This window comes from Apium graveolens, chromosome 8 (assembly GCF_009905375.1).
Source record: "Apium graveolens cultivar Ventura chromosome 8, ASM990537v1, whole genome shotgun sequence".
NCBI lineage: Eukaryota > Viridiplantae > Streptophyta > Magnoliopsida > Apiales > Apiaceae > Apium > Apium graveolens.
The window spans coordinates 254,398,633-254,416,920 of record NC_133654.1 but is presented as its reverse complement, the minus strand read 5'-3'; the positions used below and the strand labels follow the sequence as shown (position 1 = coordinate 254,416,920).

General features: G+C 33.3%; 2 protein-coding genes across 4 annotated transcripts; both read right to left on the bottom strand.

The window, feature by feature from the left end:
• Positions 1-3,796: 3,796 nt before the first annotated feature.
• On the bottom strand, positions 3,797-11,091 carry LOC141679113 (uncharacterized). 3 transcript variants are annotated; one of them, XM_074485602.1, is made up of 12 exons: positions 10,693-11,091; positions 9,237-9,353; positions 8,219-8,411; positions 7,969-8,135; positions 7,721-7,895; positions 7,398-7,462; positions 6,543-6,624; positions 5,286-5,343; positions 5,079-5,179; positions 4,580-4,663; positions 4,400-4,470; positions 3,797-4,128 (listed from the first exon to the last, which is right to left on the bottom strand). In XM_074485602.1, exons 1-12 carry the CDS (start codon positions 11,013-11,015, stop codon positions 4,023-4,025), a joined length of 1,542 nt encoding a protein of 513 aa, XP_074341703.1. In that variant the 5' UTR covers positions 11,016-11,091; the 3' UTR covers positions 3,797-4,022. The 3 variants fall into 3 exon arrangements, with proteins under 3 accessions (XP_074341703.1, XP_074341706.1, XP_074341705.1); XM_074485605.1 differs by having other exon boundaries at positions 9,237-9,367; positions 10,693-11,090; XM_074485604.1 differs by having other exon boundaries at positions 7,398-7,459; positions 10,693-11,090.
• Positions 11,092-12,359: 1,268 nt separating this feature from the next.
• Positions 12,360-17,824, bottom strand: LOC141678876 (histidinol-phosphate aminotransferase, chloroplastic-like). Its single transcript, XM_074485297.1, has 10 exons — positions 17,684-17,824; positions 17,293-17,551; positions 16,684-16,767; positions 16,402-16,556; positions 16,165-16,262; positions 15,830-15,938; positions 13,605-13,762; positions 13,247-13,389; positions 13,014-13,154; positions 12,360-12,692 (listed from the first exon to the last, which is right to left on the bottom strand). Exons 2-10 carry the CDS (start codon positions 17,545-17,547, stop codon positions 12,561-12,563), a joined length of 1,275 nt encoding a protein of 424 aa, XP_074341398.1. The 5' UTR covers positions 17,548-17,551; positions 17,684-17,824; the 3' UTR covers positions 12,360-12,560.
• Between the last annotated feature and the right edge of the window lie 464 nt (positions 17,825-18,288).

Here is an 18,288-nt window from a genome sequence, read left to right as displayed (position 1 = left end):
TTTATTCTGTTAAGTCTGACAGCACATATGTTCCAAAGTACAGAGATCACAAGGGTGATATAGTTGAAATGAAGCCCAACACTGCTAAAATTATAACTACCTTTCTGGGTTACAGGGCTGTGGAATTCAATCTTAAGTCTGATAAAGCTTATTTGATCAGACTAGATCAGGATATAAGAAAAGCAAAGATTAATGATCTCAGGGCTGCAATTTTTCAAATTGGTGAAGATAATGCAGAGCTTAAAGATGCTAAAAGGAGGATGATTGATGAACTTAGATATGCTGAGAGATGTTTGTTGAAGAACTATCTCAGAGCAACTCCTGACATCAGAGAGTTCAGAAGATGAAGCCAAGTCAAGATCTACAACTGATTAAATTCTGATATTTGTACAGTTAAATGTTGGTAAAGCTTTAAGGACTATAAGTTGTAGTTATCTAGTCTAATTCTCATGCATTTGTACTTAATGTTTTTGACATCATCAAATATCTGTTAAACTTGTATATTATGCTAATTTACAAGTTGGGGGAGATTGTTAGATATATTTGATAATGTCATGGCTAATATGATTTATGTTTAGTTTTCAGATCTTACTTAAACAGGATAAATCAGTACTTACTGGAAGTTAGGACTTAAGGATATTAGTACTTATATTATCAGGAGATAATCATCAGAAGATGGATATCAGAACTTAAGTGCTGAAAGACGTTCATATAAGGACATTAGCTAATTAAAGGAAAGAAGATCGAGATAAATATAAGAAGAGATATGCATGAAGAAGGAATTCTATAAAGAATAGAATACTTGAAAGAAAAGATATTTGATTGATATATTTTAGGAAGCAGAATTATATTCCATATCAATTAGCGATTATCTTGTAACTGTGTAGTATATAAACACAGACATAGGGTTTACACTATAAGTGTTATCATATTCGAGAAGATTATTCGTAGTAACCCTAGCAGCTCTCGTGATATTTGTTCATCACTGAGAGGTAACAGTTCTATACTGTAACAGAGTTTATTGTTTCAATAAAGTTTGTTTTCTGTTACTTGAGATATTAAAGTTCGATTTGATTGTACTTTACACTGTATTCACCCCCTCTACAGTGTGTGTGACCTAACACACCTCATTTGTCTCATTTCCCTCATTTTCTTGGTTACTGCCAAATAATGGTTCATCTGTCTTCTTTGTTGTTGTCTCATTATCCTTTGCATCTGCCTTTTCCTTGCCTTTATTTACTCCTTCATATATGTCCTTGCATTTTTTTTCTTCCTTTCACTCTTCAGAAGACAAACTTCTTTATATATAATGTCCATATTAGATGAATCTGAATGAAAACTGCAGTCACTCAGTTCATCAGCATCCTTTGCAGGGTTGTAGTCCTCATCATCTTCCTCACTGCTATCATCTGCTTTTTCTCCTTCATTTTTAACAGCTCCATCATCTCTAAATATCCCCTCAAGGTCTAACATATCATCCAGGGTAGTCCTTTTATAAGGTCTGTTCTAGGATCTACATATTGAATGTTGGGATCTTGTAATGGTGCAAAATCTTGCGTTGCTCCATCAGTGTCCACATCAACAATATGCTTCAAAGTCATTGTATACACATATAACACTCTATCAGCATGCATCATTTCACACATTTCCAATATAGATGCATCAGTTTCCAAACTCCACAAACTTTTCTCCATATTTGTTTTAGGTAATTTGTAAAACAATGTGTGACCATCAATATCGCCACATTCATTTAATATTGACACTATCTCTATAATGTTCATTGTATCTACATCACACATATCAACAAAATCTATTTCCCCACCAGTGTACCACTTAGGATTATCTTCAAATTTACCCCCATGAAACAATTTTATGGTGAAAAGGTCTTCAATTGTAAACAAGCTCTATACATAAACCAAGTATATACAGTGAAAAACACAAGGGACCACGTACACATGTAAAGTTCAAATCACATGGAAGATACTAATTGACAGAAAAAACCTTTACATGCATCATTATTTGTCCCAGTAAAACCCTAATCCACACAGATAAACCCTTAATTCATATACCTCAATACAAACCCCTAATTAATACTAGGTTTATAAACCCTAATTAGAGTATAAGGAAATTTACCTCCGTAATTGGGAGCATCTTTAGATTTGTAAACATCTTTATCATTCTGGTCTCTGAGGATCCACGTCATTGCAACAACACAAAGAACTTATATGATTCCGGTCTCTGGGCTTGATTTGTAATAAGCGGAAGAGATATTATAATTAGGAAAGGAACCGTCTTTTTATAAGCCCACATGCTACGAATAAAAAGGCTAAAATGCCCTCAACAAAACTAACAGAGTTAGATGGACTTGACAGAAAATAACAAACTGTTAAAATTTCCAAAATCTCCACATTCACTACTAAATTGCTTCATGGAGTAGCAATGGTCTTTACAGAAGGATGTTTGACACCATGGACGGGAACCGTGATTGCTTCGAAATCCATAAGACAATCATTTTCATCATAACTCATCCTCACAATCTGCCAACTATGTCAGTACAAACCTTGTCAACCAAAATTCGAGTTATGTTTTATGGCGACAACACGCGTTATGAGGCCGAAATATGCTGCATTAGTATGATGTCGGATATACTATTTCTTCGAATCTGTAGAGACAAAGACTCGGATTATGTATTCGAGTTTGCTACGGCAACTCAACATGAATTAAGAAGGCAACAGCCTATAACTACTTTTGCTCACTGTCATGGCAATCCATACACATTATTTGACGGGTCCATTTGTTCGGATGAGTTGTTTATCAATCCAAATTAAGTTTACCGAGGATTTATCTTTTTTCAATCATCAAATGGAACTTTCTTTTGGATGATCGGGAGTCTCAATTATCAATGAGAATGAGTTTATCATCGGGCTTCAAGCTGGAGTGTACACGGAACCAACTGAAGTGATGGGTACGGAACCGTTGAACATATGAGAAAGAAGAATCGTTCATACTGAGGTAGGCAGTTATGCCCGAAGAAATACCTACAATTTTTTTTTGTCGGAGAAATCCCTAGAGTTCAGCTTCCAAGTGTAAGAACTCAACTTTGTGATGGAGTATTTGGGCGAAAAGACATAAAACATATCCATGTTCCATTGTCCTAGATGAAATTTGTTATTCATATCAAGTTTCTTGACAAGGAACTAAGGATAAATGTGTTCTTCAACAATGTGTGACCCTTAAAGACCCTCGTAAAAGAGAAGTTCATATCAGATGCTAGCATTCAAGTGGCACAAGATCTTTTATAAGGTTGGGTAGGTGATTGGAAGGATGCAGTAGGATCGAGTAGGTGATATGTGATCAAATGGATGGCGCTTAGTTTTAGTCACTAATGTCGAGTTTGTAGCTTTAATAGGCCAACAGGCTGTGTTTATTTCTTTGTTTTGGTGTTTAGTAATTAAGTTTTCCTTTGTGATGGACCTGGACGAGGGCAGTGTCTTTGTTTTAATGATTTTTTAATGTGATTGTTTAAAATAAAATAAAATCAGTAATGTTTACGGTACAATCAACTGCACTCTTGGTATTACAAAAAAGTCAAGCCCCTGTAATAGTTGTATAATGTATCATCAACTGGGCAAAGATAGAGAAAACCGATGGTATTAACTATTATGCCTAGCACTTCATAAATAAACTCATAAATTATACATTTCTTAATGATAATTAACGAGGTTCAGGTTCCATAATAATGATTAGACAAGTAAATGTGAATATTATGCAATTCACTTGCACTAAGGTGCTAGCATAAGGAGAAATAAGACCGTGTAATAACTGAATTAGTGTCTCTTTACAAAATATGGCAACCACCACCACTGAGAATATTGTGGTAAAATGTTCATCACCATAGCTACACACACATTCTCTACTAACAAACAACTAACAAGATTTTACATATATTACATGTTACCAAGAGGTATCAACATAAAGTGAGATTCTATCCAAGTCATAAAGTCAGCCTGTTAATAAGCCTATTAGGTTTGTACCGGTGGTGATGGGGAATGTGATATTAAGAGTTTCCGGAGAGAACGGTATTGTAGTCGAACATTTTCTCCACTTTCAATAATCTTGAGCAAGTACCTACAAAAAGAAGTCCAAACATGGACGATCTCAATTTCACGATCATCAAGTGAAGCAGCAATAAAGCGGAGAAACTTTAGGGTACCATCAGTTGCACTGTTAGTATTACCCAGTAAACTTTCAGAAAAAAGGTAATCAAGTTCAAAATGAGCATGACAAATGGCATACTAGATGAGGGTGGCACTTTCATCTGCGGTATCTCTGCTACTTTAGAATGAAGAATAAGATGGCATGGAATGTCATTGTAAGGAGATAAGACTTCAACACTTACCAGCCATTGAGGCACTGTGATGTGATAATAGCTTCTTTTCCAACGAACTTATCTGGAGTCCTCCTATTTCCCTGAAAAGTTATTGGTAATTTTAAAATATAGTACTAAATTACAATCTCACAGTTCCAGGGGCATACAATAGTAGATAACAGCAGAATGCTACAGAGCTCATAATATCACCTTGATAACCACCTTCTCATTGATTGTAAAGGGATATTGTATCACTCTCTGTGCACCATTTTCAGCAGTAGCATCCCCATTTTCCTGAAATTTTTAAGTCTAATCAGTTTACTGATATTTACAACATTAACCAGACAGAATTCATTATACTATTTTTATGTCTTTTCACCTATCTGATCAGATAAACTTATAAGACCAAAAAAATGCTTGATTTTCACAACAAGATATCCTTCCTCATCAACGGAACCATTAAACCATGTTCATCGTCACAAAGACAAAACAAAGTTTTCAAGGGCAGATGTCATATAGGGGGATAACAAGTATTCAACATCAGTCTGGGGTCTCAGCATGTTTAACAAGCCACTCAGTTCTATTTAACCTTAGAAGTAGTTGACATGTACCACAAGTAAGTGCCGAACTTTTTCTTCTGACAATTAATGGTTCATAATTTGATATACTATTATAATTATAAATTAAAATTCTACTAAAATTGACATACCCTGTGGCTACCCACTTCTTTCCTACGCTTCCGTAGAGTTGAATTATGGAAGAGCCTTTTATCATCCTCATACTTTACAGCAGTAGCCGCAGCTCTCAGTGCTGTACATGAAAGCAACAAAAAAAAATTAATACCAAGATACCAGAGGAAGACAATAATTGAAGTAGATCGAATCCTTGAGTAAAACAAAGGGAAATGTGTTAGTACCATGGTTAGGAATCAAAGAACCAGAATCAATATTTGCATTGCAGAGAGCACATTTTGACTGTCATGAAGAAAAAAGTGTAAATACTTGTTAAATAGAAAAGACAGACGATTAGTTAGTACATCCATTTATATATTTTTGGAAGGCAATGCAAAATCTGAATTGCATTTTATAGGCAAATTTTCAAGTGTCTGGAAGACAGAAAGTGTTATTACTTGTTAATATATATATATATATATAAATAGAGTTATTTGCAAAATACATCCCCGTGGTTTGGCCAAAATGCATTTTTTTACCTATACTTTAGATAACTGCACTTTGCATCCCCTTACTATTTCGGCGCGACAAATTGCACCATTTTCGTTAAATTTGTTAAAATTCTCAGGGGCATTTTAGGAAATTAAAATATTTAATTATAATTAGATCATTATTTAAGTTTTTTGACCCTCCAAATGATACTTTTCGAAAAAAATTTAAAGAACGAAAATTATAGAGAACGAAAAAATCTTTTCAAAACAATAACATTCAAAATTATCAAAAAAATTACGAAGCCAAAATTAAATAAAATATATACTTATTGAATTTATTAAAAACAATTATAAAAATTATATTTCAATTTTCAACCTTTTTATTTCGAGAAGATCTTTTTATTCTCTACAACTTCCGTTCTTTAAATTTTTTCGAAAAGTATCATTTAGATGGTCAAAAAACTTAAATAATGATCTAATTATAATTAAATATTTTAATTTCCTAAAATGCCCCTGAGAATTTTAACAAATTTAACGAAAAGGGTGCAATTTGTCGCGCCAAAATAGTAAGGGGATGCAAAGTGCAGTTATCTAAAGTATAGGTAAAAAAATGCATTTTGGCCAAACCACGGGGATGCATTTTGCAAATAACTCATATAAATATATGATATATATACACGATATACAATCATAAAGTACACCAGTTTTTTACCAAGGCATTGCCGAATCAGAATTCCATCCTAAAGTGCTGTAAAGAGTTCCAAATACAGTCCTTGAAATTTAAATTATAATTTCGAATATTGTTTATATTGATGGGAGATATTGTTCTGCAAAAATTTAGGTGGTCATTGTGCTTCTTAGCCAATTGTACGCCTCCTTGTCATGTGGTATTTCATCCTTAATGTTTCAGGGGTCTTCCAATGTGTTTTCTACATTCTTAAATAAGAATTTAAATATGTATCCCAATAAATTTTATTCAAAAGTGTAACTGACAAAAAATTTGTCACTTACTATTTCAATGACCTTTCTTAACATCATACCACCAAATGAATGTCCACATGAAACAAACATGGCGTCTTCAAGAAATGCACCCCTGAAAGAAAGGGAGGCAAAAAAACATATCACAATTACTACTAGTATTGATTATATTTATTAAATTTTTAACTGTAGAAGTCATTATTTCTGGCAATCAGTAAGCAATCAACATTTTCCATCAACATTCAATATTTAAATTGACGAACTATATGGAAGTAACATATTTATTGTGAAAGAAATAAAATATATTCAAATTAATAGCTATCATTGCCCAAGACCTAATCCGCTATCATATTTTAGTTAAGGCAAGCAAAACAAGTTTTAAAGGACATTTTTAGCTATTTTCTATAAACAAATAACGCGTAATAGCTAACCCATGAAAATAGTGGAGATAAATTGGAAAAAACAATAGATACCTCCAAGTTCTAAAATCCAAGCATGTATCCCAAGTAAAACATTGCATTTTGCATGATTAATTGAACTCTGGCCTAAAACAATCAATCCCCTAGCAGTCTACATGACGATATATTCTTAACCTTATAGAGAAATGAACATAAGTATAAGTATACACGTCCCTATTCCCCAAAGAGCTATGTGACAGGCTAGTCCAAGCATAAACTATTACTATTACTATACGGGATTGCAATTTTTAGCAAAACCCCACTTAGAATAAAAGGTATTTTTGTTTTTGAAGAATTTATAAGCCTCTGATAAATTATTAGACATGTGAGCTTAATAACAAGACATATATGATGATAGACCATATAGCTTGTAGAAACAAGTATAATCAAAATTGAGCTATAAGTAAGTGATACAGCAATTATGACTTACGATAGGGGATCTGAAAGTATGCTTCTTAACGATGGTTCCTTCTTCAGACTATTCTGTGGCACCTGCTGAAATAGATATAAGCATCAAAACTCACATAAAATATTGCAAGACTCTTAGAGTTTAAAGAAACACTGTGCAAGAAATTGAGAATTGTATTATAAACACAAAAAGATTCAACCCTGAATTTAGAAGAAATTCTGACGTTTATAGGAAAAGCCTAAATTCTCCTGCATTTTCTATTATTAACCAATTCAACCTAGAAGGCAAGAAGCAAAAGAGGTGCATAACCATTCTGTTGCTTGCTTAAGCTCGGAACCACTTACATTGGCATTATCATTGCGAATGCATGATACGTTCTCCTCGGCAGAAAGATCATCCATAAACTGACTAACAGATACTGGTACATAGCTCTGGGGGATGACATGACCTGCTGCTGAAACTGGCGAGCAATCTAATATAGCATTACTTTGAGGCATGAGCCTGAATGCCAAAGATGTCCTACCAGAGGCATATTTATCAGTTTATTAATTAGATCAAGTCGGAAATCGAGTGAGGATAAATGTGCAACTACCTTCCACCACTATTATTGATAAGAGTGTTATCAGTTGCTGCTCTATATGAAGAAACAGGGCGAAGACCAGCAGTAGCATGGCTTAGTGATCTACCAGAGAGTAGTAACAGGTTCCCTGGAGATGAACCATCATCTGCTAGGTACCAGTGACCATTGGGGTCACAAACCTATCACAAGTAGTTCTGATCTATGTTCAATTACCTTCACGAACAATAACTTCATAACAGATGTCTATACAAGAAACATATACCTGAATACCAGGAGCATCTGTGGTAATTAATGTTAACAAGCCTTTCTCAGTTTCAACATTTGACGTTAACATCCCTCCTGTAATAACTCCTTTCCCATTTTGCAAAGCTGCATCGGAGTAAGTTGCTACAAGCACTGACGAAGATGCCTCATTGGCAGGCAACGGATTGTCATCAAGTAAGTAGTTGAAAACACTGCAAAATGTATATGAATTAAGTAAAGTGTGTTAAAAAAAAATCATAGTCAGCGGCCACTAGCCAGATAAAATAAAAGATGCATGAATGAAGGAATGACTGAAATAGACGGCGCCTAGGGATGGCAACGGGTCGGGTTTGGATCCGGTATTATAAAATCCAAATCCAAATATTTTCGGGTTATCCAAATCCGTCGGGTTTCGGATCGGGTATTTTTCGGGTATCCAAAATTACGAATAATGTAGTCAAATGTAATATTATTTATACATACAAACACTACTAATTACATTTATATGATAGCTAAAATTAAAATACATTAACTAATAAGTAGTTGAACAGATTATATTGCGGGTTACATGGTGAGTAATATCTAAGATATGTTGATAACATAATATTTAGTATTTCATCACAAATTAGTTTTTTTTATAATATATACAAAGTACATCTTACATAATAAAAGCTGATTTTGAAATAAAAAGTCATAATTCACTATATAAGTGTCGACAATCTTGATAATAATCTACAATTACTCAAATAATACAATAACAATATGTAAATTATATGTATTACATCTAAAATATTACATATAAACTATAATACATGTGTCGGGTTTTAATCAGGTTTCGGGTTTGGATCGGGTTTGGATTGGATTTCGGATTTCGGATCGGGTATCGGTTCGGTATAGTTGAAATCCAAATCCAAATCCAAAACTTCGGGTTCGGTATATCCAAAATTTCGGGTTTCGGATCGGATTAATTTGCCATCCCTCGACGCCTAGATATTTAAGATAAATAAAGAAGCATATATCCATGATCATTGTCTTACTCGCTTCTTAAACGAAGATGTCTGGCGATTGCACTCAAGGCAGCGCGTGCAGCCTTTCCCATGCATTTATAAACATCTGTCATGCATGGGGGAGATGAATCTGTATCTTCTAATGCCCTGCCAGTGACAAACTAATGAAGTATTAAATTAGAGTCGCCTAAGAAAACTTGTGTCAGAAAGAAAATGAAAAGGTTGACAGACCCATTTATAGTGAGCTAACTTCAGAAGAATAACTCAAAGATAAAAGATAAGGCAGAAATAAAAATGCCAAACTACTACTTCTAGTCCAAATCTTCTACATATCATCATTTTGAACAGGATTCAGGAAGTAGGACAATTCTAATTTTAGGCACAGGCTATGGAAAATGTTTTATATCTTGCTTTAATATAAAGAGTATAGGGATTAAGTCATGGAATAATTACAATTAAATTATCCAGTACGTAAAAGAATTTTCTGCATGCTGCAAACATTGTTCATACTTCATCACACACAGTAAATGAGAATCTCACAATCGCGAGGACCCAGTCCAAACTTAAGTTTGTAAATGATGGATAGTTCAATGTGGACATGGTACTAAACTTATCATCATAACCATGCCTCTCATCCAAATACTACGAGAACAAAAATCATATTCTGGAAAGTAACTACTTATTTTTTTCCCTTTGCCATCATTCGTTTGGTTGGGAGGAATAAAACAAAAATTTGTGTAGTGAACAAATTTAAAGGGAGAAAGAAATGTGCGTAAGAAGGAAGAGTCAGCAAAAATGGAAGATTAAAGACATTCCATGATGAGGATTATTAAGAAAATGAGTAAGAAAGGGATGGAGCACTTATTTTCAAATAGATGGGTTTGAACTCTAGTTTAAAATGGAAATAACGGAATAAGCAAAGCATCATAAATTTTAGATACTAACCCAGAAAAGAGTACATACTTAACTCCATTTCCTCTCATTTTCAGTCCGGCCAACCAAACAAAGTATTAATCCATCCGCCAAGTTTCTGTTTAAAAGTCTAGCCTATCCTAAAATCCGGTAAGCACTCACTAAGAATCTAGGAAAACTACATCAATTCCAATAAATTCCTCTCAAATTCGTTCCCGTCAGCCAAACTGAGCATTAATCCATCCCCCCATTTTGCTGCCAAAAACTCTAGTCTATCCTAAAAGCCAATAAACACTCACTAAGAATCTACATGAAACACATTAACTCACACAACGATACTCTTCCGTATGTAACTCCGTAATATCCAGCATCAAACTAAGCTCATAAAACTAATCACTAGTAACTATTAATTACACAATTTATCAACAAACAAAAACAAAAACTTCTCACGATACTTGGTAATAATATCCAGCAACAAACTAAGCTCTTGAAATTAATCACTAGTAATTATCAATTACGCAATTTATGAACAAAACATTACACGATCACCGCGACAAAAACAAAGGAACCATACCTTCCGGCACGATAAACATACACACCAGCAGCAGCAGCATTCCTAGACCGGGTTGTAAAAAAGAACCTAGAAGCTTCCAACCCACACCTCAAGACAGCCGTATCTTGACAATTAAGCTCAATAATCGCAGCATTACGCCTCGTAAGCGAGTCGGAAAGCGCCTCAACCGCTTTGGAATAATCAGAAGTAACAACACCATCATAAGCAAGCAAATCAGAAAGACGAACTCTACCTATCATTTGGAGAGGAGGTTCATGATCGAGTGGGCCCAGTGAGAGGTGTGATTGAGTTGTTGTTGTTTGTTGAAGATGATGATGAATCATGGTTTGTGTGTAATCATCATTTCTTTTCAGTAGGGTTTTAGTTTGGGGATTGATTTTTTTTTTGGGTTTTAGGGTTTTAGAATCACCATTATTAACGAGGTAGTTCCGTTAATTTTCTTTAAAAAAATGACAAAAATATATCTTTTTTTAAAATTTTGTGACAAAAATATACCATTTTTTGAAATTGGCCAAAAATACCTACCTAATACGCATTTTAAAATTGGGTATTAGTAATACGCATTTTAGAAATGGGTAACTTTTATAAAAAAAAATTAAAAAAAAATAATAATTTTGGATACGCATTCTTGAGATGCGTATCATGACTTTGCAAAGTATGATGCGTATCATGATTTTACTTCTTTTTTTTTAATTTTTTTTTGTTTTTTTTTAAATAATACTCATTTGTCAAATGCGTAATAGCCTTACCCATTTTTGAAATGCGTATTAAAAATGTATTTTTGGCCATATCTTTCAAAAACGGGTATTTCTGTTACATTTTCTAAAAAAAATGTATTTTTGACCATCACCCTTTACTTTTTTATCTGAAAATTTGATTTCAGATATTTCTGGAGATCAGCGGAAATTTAAATAAATACATATATTTTAATAGGTTCTGATTGATTTGTCTTGGCGTTGATATCAAATTATTAAATTGTGTATACGAGTCTGATTTCTAAATATCGCATCATGAATGTTTTTTTTAAAATATCTTTTTTAATAGCATATGGCTTCAAATTTGTAACATGATTTGAAGACAGTTGGATGGTTGATACGATGATCGAGAGTTTTAAAAAAAAAAGAAAAATTAGGATGTGTTGCGGCAAGTTTTCTAAATATATAGGGTAATTATAATTTTTATCTTTTCACCCGAAATACTCGGTTTAATCCTTTTAATTGATATTGAAAACATATTTGTTAATAATATTGGTTAAAATGACTGAATTTTAATTTGTTATAAATGAAATTTTTTAGGTAACAAATGATTTGACATATTATTATGGGTGTTCAACAAATATTATTAACATCGCGTGATTTTAACTAACAATTTTGTCCCATTGAAATACATAATATTTTTACATTATCTTTATAATAATTCTTATGAGATGCTCTAATTTATGCGTTTGTAACTAAAAATTTGTTTCATTTAAAGTTGTGTGAAATACTAATACTCCTAAATTTAAATATTGAAATCATTTCATGGACAAAACATCAAATCAAGTTGTCCAGGCAAGCAAATCACTCGTTTGTGCTGTTAGTGCTGTACATATGTTCATGATTTTGTCACAATATTGAATATTCTCATTTTGGCTAGTAATATAGATTATTTTCCTAAAATAATCGAAGTTGATTAACGTACATTTAAATTTCTAATAACCAGTATACAAAAAGATGAACTTTGAAAAATCATCAACGACATTTCGTTGCAACTACATTACTGGGAATTAGTCCAAGTCCATGCAATTTATTCCACAAATGAAACTTGGTACATACATAATTGTGAAAGTTCATCCCCTTCTAAGAACGAGCTTCGAATTCAGTTCTGAATCAAGACATGCTATTGAGGCAGTTCATTAAAACATCTGTTTGTTCAGGCTTACCAACTGAGACGCGAACATAACCACTCAGTTCTTTGTTATTGTAATGACGAATCATCACCCCCATTTTGGAGAGGTCCTCCTGCAATTAAGCAGACAATGTGGCCATTAGAATTGGACTACAAAAAAACAAAAAAGTGGCCTGATTTCTAAATTTTACAAACTTAAGAGGAACCTCAATGCAGCTCACTTATTTTTTTGCCAAGTACAATGCAGCTCACATTATTTATAGCTAGATACGGAAACTCTCAGATTTAAAAAAAAATGATAGATTTTAAAACATAAAGCAATCATAACCATTGATAGCCCTAGTAAAAAGTAATGGATCAACGCATTTGCGTAATTATATTATGCCAGGACCGAGGTTTTTCTGTCAACTGTGATGTCCGGTAAGAAACAATACCTTAAGCTTCTTCGCATCCTTGCCCCCGGTAACTTCACAAAGAATGAAATTCGAGTAACTTGGATATGGATTGAGAAACGGAACTTTTTCTAATAGACTGAAGAGTCTCTCTCTTTCTTGCAACAAAGCCACTTTGACAGTCTGTTAAAGAAAACAGGTACAAACAGCAAAAAAATTCAACTACTTGATATAACTTGCAAAGAAAAAACTAAAACAACCAAGTCATAAGATACCTCCAAATATGTTGGATTACTTAATGCTGCACATGCAGAAACTTCAGCAGCAACAGATACATTGTATGGTTGTTTGGCTCTCCAAAGGTATTCTATAATGCTTAGTGGAAATGCTCCATATCCAACGCGAAGTCCGGCCAAAGCTAGTTCATGTTATTCACAATTTAAGACTTCAACATTGTCGCATCATAAAAGAAAGTAATCAAATTAAATTCTTAGCATTCAGAATCTGCTAGGCAGCCACAAGAGAGAATGTGGTACCAAAAACATACAGTTCTCTTTTGCTGGACAAAGAAAAATCACAAATAGGTAGTTCTCTAATTAAAAAGTCTTGGTCTATAAAGCAATTGAAACATACCAGCTCTTTTACTAAATGTGCGGAGAATAATTAGATTCTCATGGTTCTTCACCCATTGCATCCTCGATTCCATTCCTGAGAATTCAATGTATGCTTCATCCAATACAACCAGAATAGGCAGATCAAGTATCTTCAAGAGCGCATCATCGAGGATTACACTGTTAAAAACATGGCAAATACATTTCATGAAACCAACCTACTAAAAACCTCATCAAGATGATACGTAGGGCTAACTTTTCGCTTTTTCACTCTCAGAAGATGAGCTTGCATACCAAGGTGTGCACTAGAGTTATACACCCTATTTGTAGAGTCTAGACAGTGATATCTTCCTAAATATTTATTTTGCTTGTCTAAATAATTCCTATTATAGAATTGTATTGTTTACAAGACACTTACTATTTATTAAGACTCCACCACGCAGCTATTCTAGGTAAGGGTAATAGTTTCATGATCCTAATTACCAGCAGCTATTACATAAAGAATATATACAAATTAACCTAAAAGTATTTACTAGTATTGCAAATATTCTTCAATTAATTTCTGGTATTTCCAAGCTCCCCCTCAAACTGGTTTGTAAATGTTATACAAACTCAAGTTGGAATACTTGAAACCTTGGCCATCAATTTTTATTCTTTGTAGGAATGGAGTTGACCTCAGTGATCTTTAAATTTCACCTTCTCACAAATGAAGTGCTTGTCTATCTCAATATCTTTAGTTCTATCATGTTAAACCAGGTCTTTGGCAATATTCATCGTAGTTGTAGAATTGTACCATCAGTATTCAGTGTAAAAATTCAAAGGGCACGAAAGAGTCACGCCTTAATTTCTTCACTAGCCTTTTGATCTACATTCCTTCACAAATTCCCAAGGCCAAAGCTTGATATTCTCAAATTTACGCTACTCCTTGCAGATTGTGTTTTTACTTCACCAGGTGTCTAAATTACCACATAGATAGGTGCAAGGACCATTGGTTATTCGTCTTACAGTCAAACTACCCATTCTGTCCAGAATACGTGTAGACTTTCAAATTAAAGTCTTTACTACAAGGATTCTAATCTTCATACACTGCTACAACTTGTTTGTTGCATACAGAAAAACCAAGTTGGATGCATTTTGTCAAGATGATATTCCCCTTTATTTGTTGAGCAATGAACGGATATATTGACCTAACAAAATACATCCAAGTAGGATTTGAATTATGCAACCAAGATGGTGCATTAGTGTGTAATGAAGACCAAACCACCAGTATATATGAGATTAATCTCAAAGTCTAAAAAGGTTCTAGTTGGCATAGGTAGAACACGACCAACTAGTGGTTATACACCTATGTCTGAGGTAATCTACTGTCATGCCTAAAAAAGGGCAATGTGTGGTCTTAAGAAGTAGTGCAGAGGTGATATATCAAGCTTTGTATTTGTTGATACTCCTATGTGAATTATACTTCACACTGTAAATCCACTTGCAACCAATTGTCTTCTTTCCTTGTGGAAGCTCAATAAAGACTCGAGTACTATTAGTTTTTATGCTCTAGATTCAAATTTATTAAACATTGAAATGCACGCCAAAGCGCAAAGGTATCCTAAGGAATAAGTGCAACGCCCAGACATGAGGATCCACGTGATAGTGTCATTGAATCATGCTCTATTTATCTCAATCTTTTTGTCTTACTCGCAGTCTCTTCTGTTTTTATCTTACTGCCCATGTCCCATAATTCTTGTCAGTAGGACTGTTTTAATAGTATTTTAAGACGTTATAAGATAATCGTATATACATTTTTTGAACTTTTTGTATAAAAATTGAAGTAATTAATTACTTGTATACTATAAAATTACAAAACAACTGTGGAACAAACAACTGTGGAACTATCTTTTTTATGTCTTAAAATGTGTGCAGAAGTCAAAGTGATAACATTGTGAGAGAAAGGGAGTTATTTTTCTTTACATTTGGTTAGAGTTATATCTTTAGACTGCTAAATCTGATTTTGATCACAATCCTATAAAAGTAGTAGATTTTTTATTCCAAAATCTGCCTATATTATTCTGGACCTTAATGTTTATGTTTTACACCCAATACTATGCATTTAACAATATAAATTAGAATACCACTATAATGCTGATAACACATAGCAAAGGAGGAGTGCATATAACTCCAATGGAAAAGCCAAATCTGCAGAAGCATAATAACTAAAATAAACCAGAAATTGAGAATCATAAAACATCATATTACCTTCCATCTGGATTATTAGGAGATGTTAGAAAAATGCACTTTGGCTTTTCCTGCTCGACAACTTTAGCAATCATTTCTATATCCAAGCTAAAATCTGGCTTCCGTGGTACTGCAAATTAGATGACAGCACGTGAGCTGATGCATTCGACGAGGAAGGTGATTACTGATGCATACTAGCCTTAAAAGAATGTTTACAAAGAAAATGTGGAATAAAAGTGAGAAATATATAAACACAAAGACAGAGTATATATATCCAGGAACATTTGGCATCGTATGCAGATCATAGAAAGATTACTTTTATCATGTTCAAGTATAGCAACAAAAAAGGTCTTTACCTTTGATCACAAGTGCACCATTGACAGCTGCATCAAATTCATACATGGTAAACGTTGGAGGACAGTCAACAATTTTATCACCTGGCTCCAGTACACATCTGCAATTTATATATCAATCTAGGAAAATTTGAATTAAACAAATCACCAAACAGAACAATTCAAGGAAGCTTAGAGCCTGCAAGACTTAGATCAAGTATGGTGAACTATTCACAGAAACCAAAAGATCAAACTACTGACCTCATAATTAAATCTATGAGCTCATCTGCACCACAGCCTACAAGAATATGTTCAGCCTCAAGGCCAGAATCCTCAGCAAGAGCAGCACGCAACCTACGACTTTCAGGATCAGGGTATATATAAGGGAATTTCATTGCCCCCAAAGCCTCAAAAACCTACATTAATTATAATAGGCACATCAAGGCCAAAGTATAGATTTAAGCATACAACACGTGCACCTAAAATTATCAAATGGAGATTGTAACTCAAGTCAGAAACAGCATTCAGAAAACTATAACTTGCCTCAGGAGGTGGGCCATATGGATTTTCATTTGCATCCAACTTTATAATATCCTCTGGCTTTCTACCAAGACGAGTTGACAAAACCTGTGCGGAAGCCAAAAGCTCTACTGTGAACATGTTCAAACATATGTCAATTCTCTTTATCCTATGTACAATAAAGGTTGCTTATTGTTGAGTTTGTGGTTTGCAACATTCTTTAGTTTTTCCTTTCTACATTCTTTAGTTTGGTTCAGAAAATAAAAAAAAACAGAAAAAAAAACCTGCAAGGACATTTACACTTCTTCTTTCAACAATAACATTTTCTTATGCAATAAAGTCTAGGGGGTGGCAATGTCCAGCACCATTTAAACATGACTATAACCCAACTCGATTTGTGACACAATTCACACGAACGAAACCTAAAAATGACGCAGACAGCAACTATTAATCCCAGATATGACCCGAAATAACTCTTTTGTAAAAGTGTTCAATCTATAAGCTTGCATATTCAATGTAAGTGAATCATAGAACGATACAATATTGACACGTATATAAACACAAACACGAACTGAAACCCGAATTCGCCAACTACAATCAATAAAAAAACAAATGGGATCATAATAAAATCACCTCAAAAGGCAAAATAGACTGATAAGGAGACAATTTACGAAGATGGGGTCGAATAAAAGAATCCCCAGTCAAATGCTGCTTTTGTTCCTCCTCCACATCATTCATTGGCACAGTAGATGACATACAAGAAACCCAACTAGCCTTCTGATTTCTTTCGAAAGAACAACAATTGGGTCTATCAAAATTACCAAAATTAAGCTTAATTTGGGGTTTAATCAAGCAAGTTGAGCCTCTGCAAATATCAATCACACCCATTAATCTGCAGCATTCAAATTGAAATTATAAATACATTTTACTTCATAAAAATGAAATCTTTATAAAAAAGATTGAATCTTTATTGACAAAAAATAAAGAGAATAATAATGGACAAAGAGAGAATAAAAAACATAACCTGAAGCTCAATTCATAAACCCTAAAAGCAGTTGAAGCTGAAATGTTGACAATATAAAAACACTGTGTGTGTGTGTGAACTACACAAACTACCCTGCACTGGTCCTAGCCGCCACTTGTTTTGAGTGAGACAAATTTTGTGCCATCATATTACATTCGGGTTTTTTAAGTAACTAAATATAATCGAAATGAGCTTTATTCTGATTCAATATTATTAAAAATGACAATAAATAGGATTATATTCATGATAAATTACTAGTTAATTATAAATTCAAATCTTATCATACTAAATTATGATTATAGTTTTTTGTAATTTTTTTATTATTTTTATTATAATTTATAATTATTATATATTTATATAAATATATTAAAATTATTATATGATTGGATGAATAAAATTTTAAATTTTTTTAAATATTAACGGAATTTAAGTTAATATATATAACAGTGTTAAATATAGCGAATCTATTTCCAAAAAATTGCTTAAATGATCGTCCTGTGACACACTTCAACTGGTGAAAAAATATTTGAGACTTCAAATATTGTTTTAAATTTCTTTTTCAAATATTTTATAAATAATAATTTTTTTAAAATAATATATAAATT

Excerpts from the sequence above, each read along its gene's own strand:
- LOC141679113 (XM_074485602.1), bottom strand. The coding sequence starts at position 11,015 with ATGATTCATCATCATCTTCAACAAACAACAACAACTCAATCACACCTC. Across the intron at positions 9,354-10,692 it reads TATGTTTATCGTGCCGGAAG|GGCATTAGAAGATACAGATT; the intron begins GTATGGTTCCTT and ends TGTCACTGGCAG. Across the intron at positions 4,471-4,579 it reads ATGAGAAGGTGGTTATCAAG|GGAAATAGGAGGACTCCAGA; the intron begins GTGATATTATGA and ends ATAACTTTTCAG.
- LOC141678876 (XM_074485297.1), bottom strand. The coding sequence starts at position 17,547 with ATGGGTGTGATTGATATTTGCAGAGGCTCAACTTGCTTGATTAAACCC. Across the intron at positions 15,939-16,164 it reads TGGTGCACTTGTGATCAAAG|TACCACGGAAGCCAGATTTT; the intron begins GTAAAGACCTTT and ends TCTAATTTGCAG. Across the intron at positions 13,763-15,829 it reads CCTAATAATCCAGATGGAAG|TGTAATCCTCGATGATGCGC; the intron begins GTAATATGATGT and ends TGTTTTTAACAG.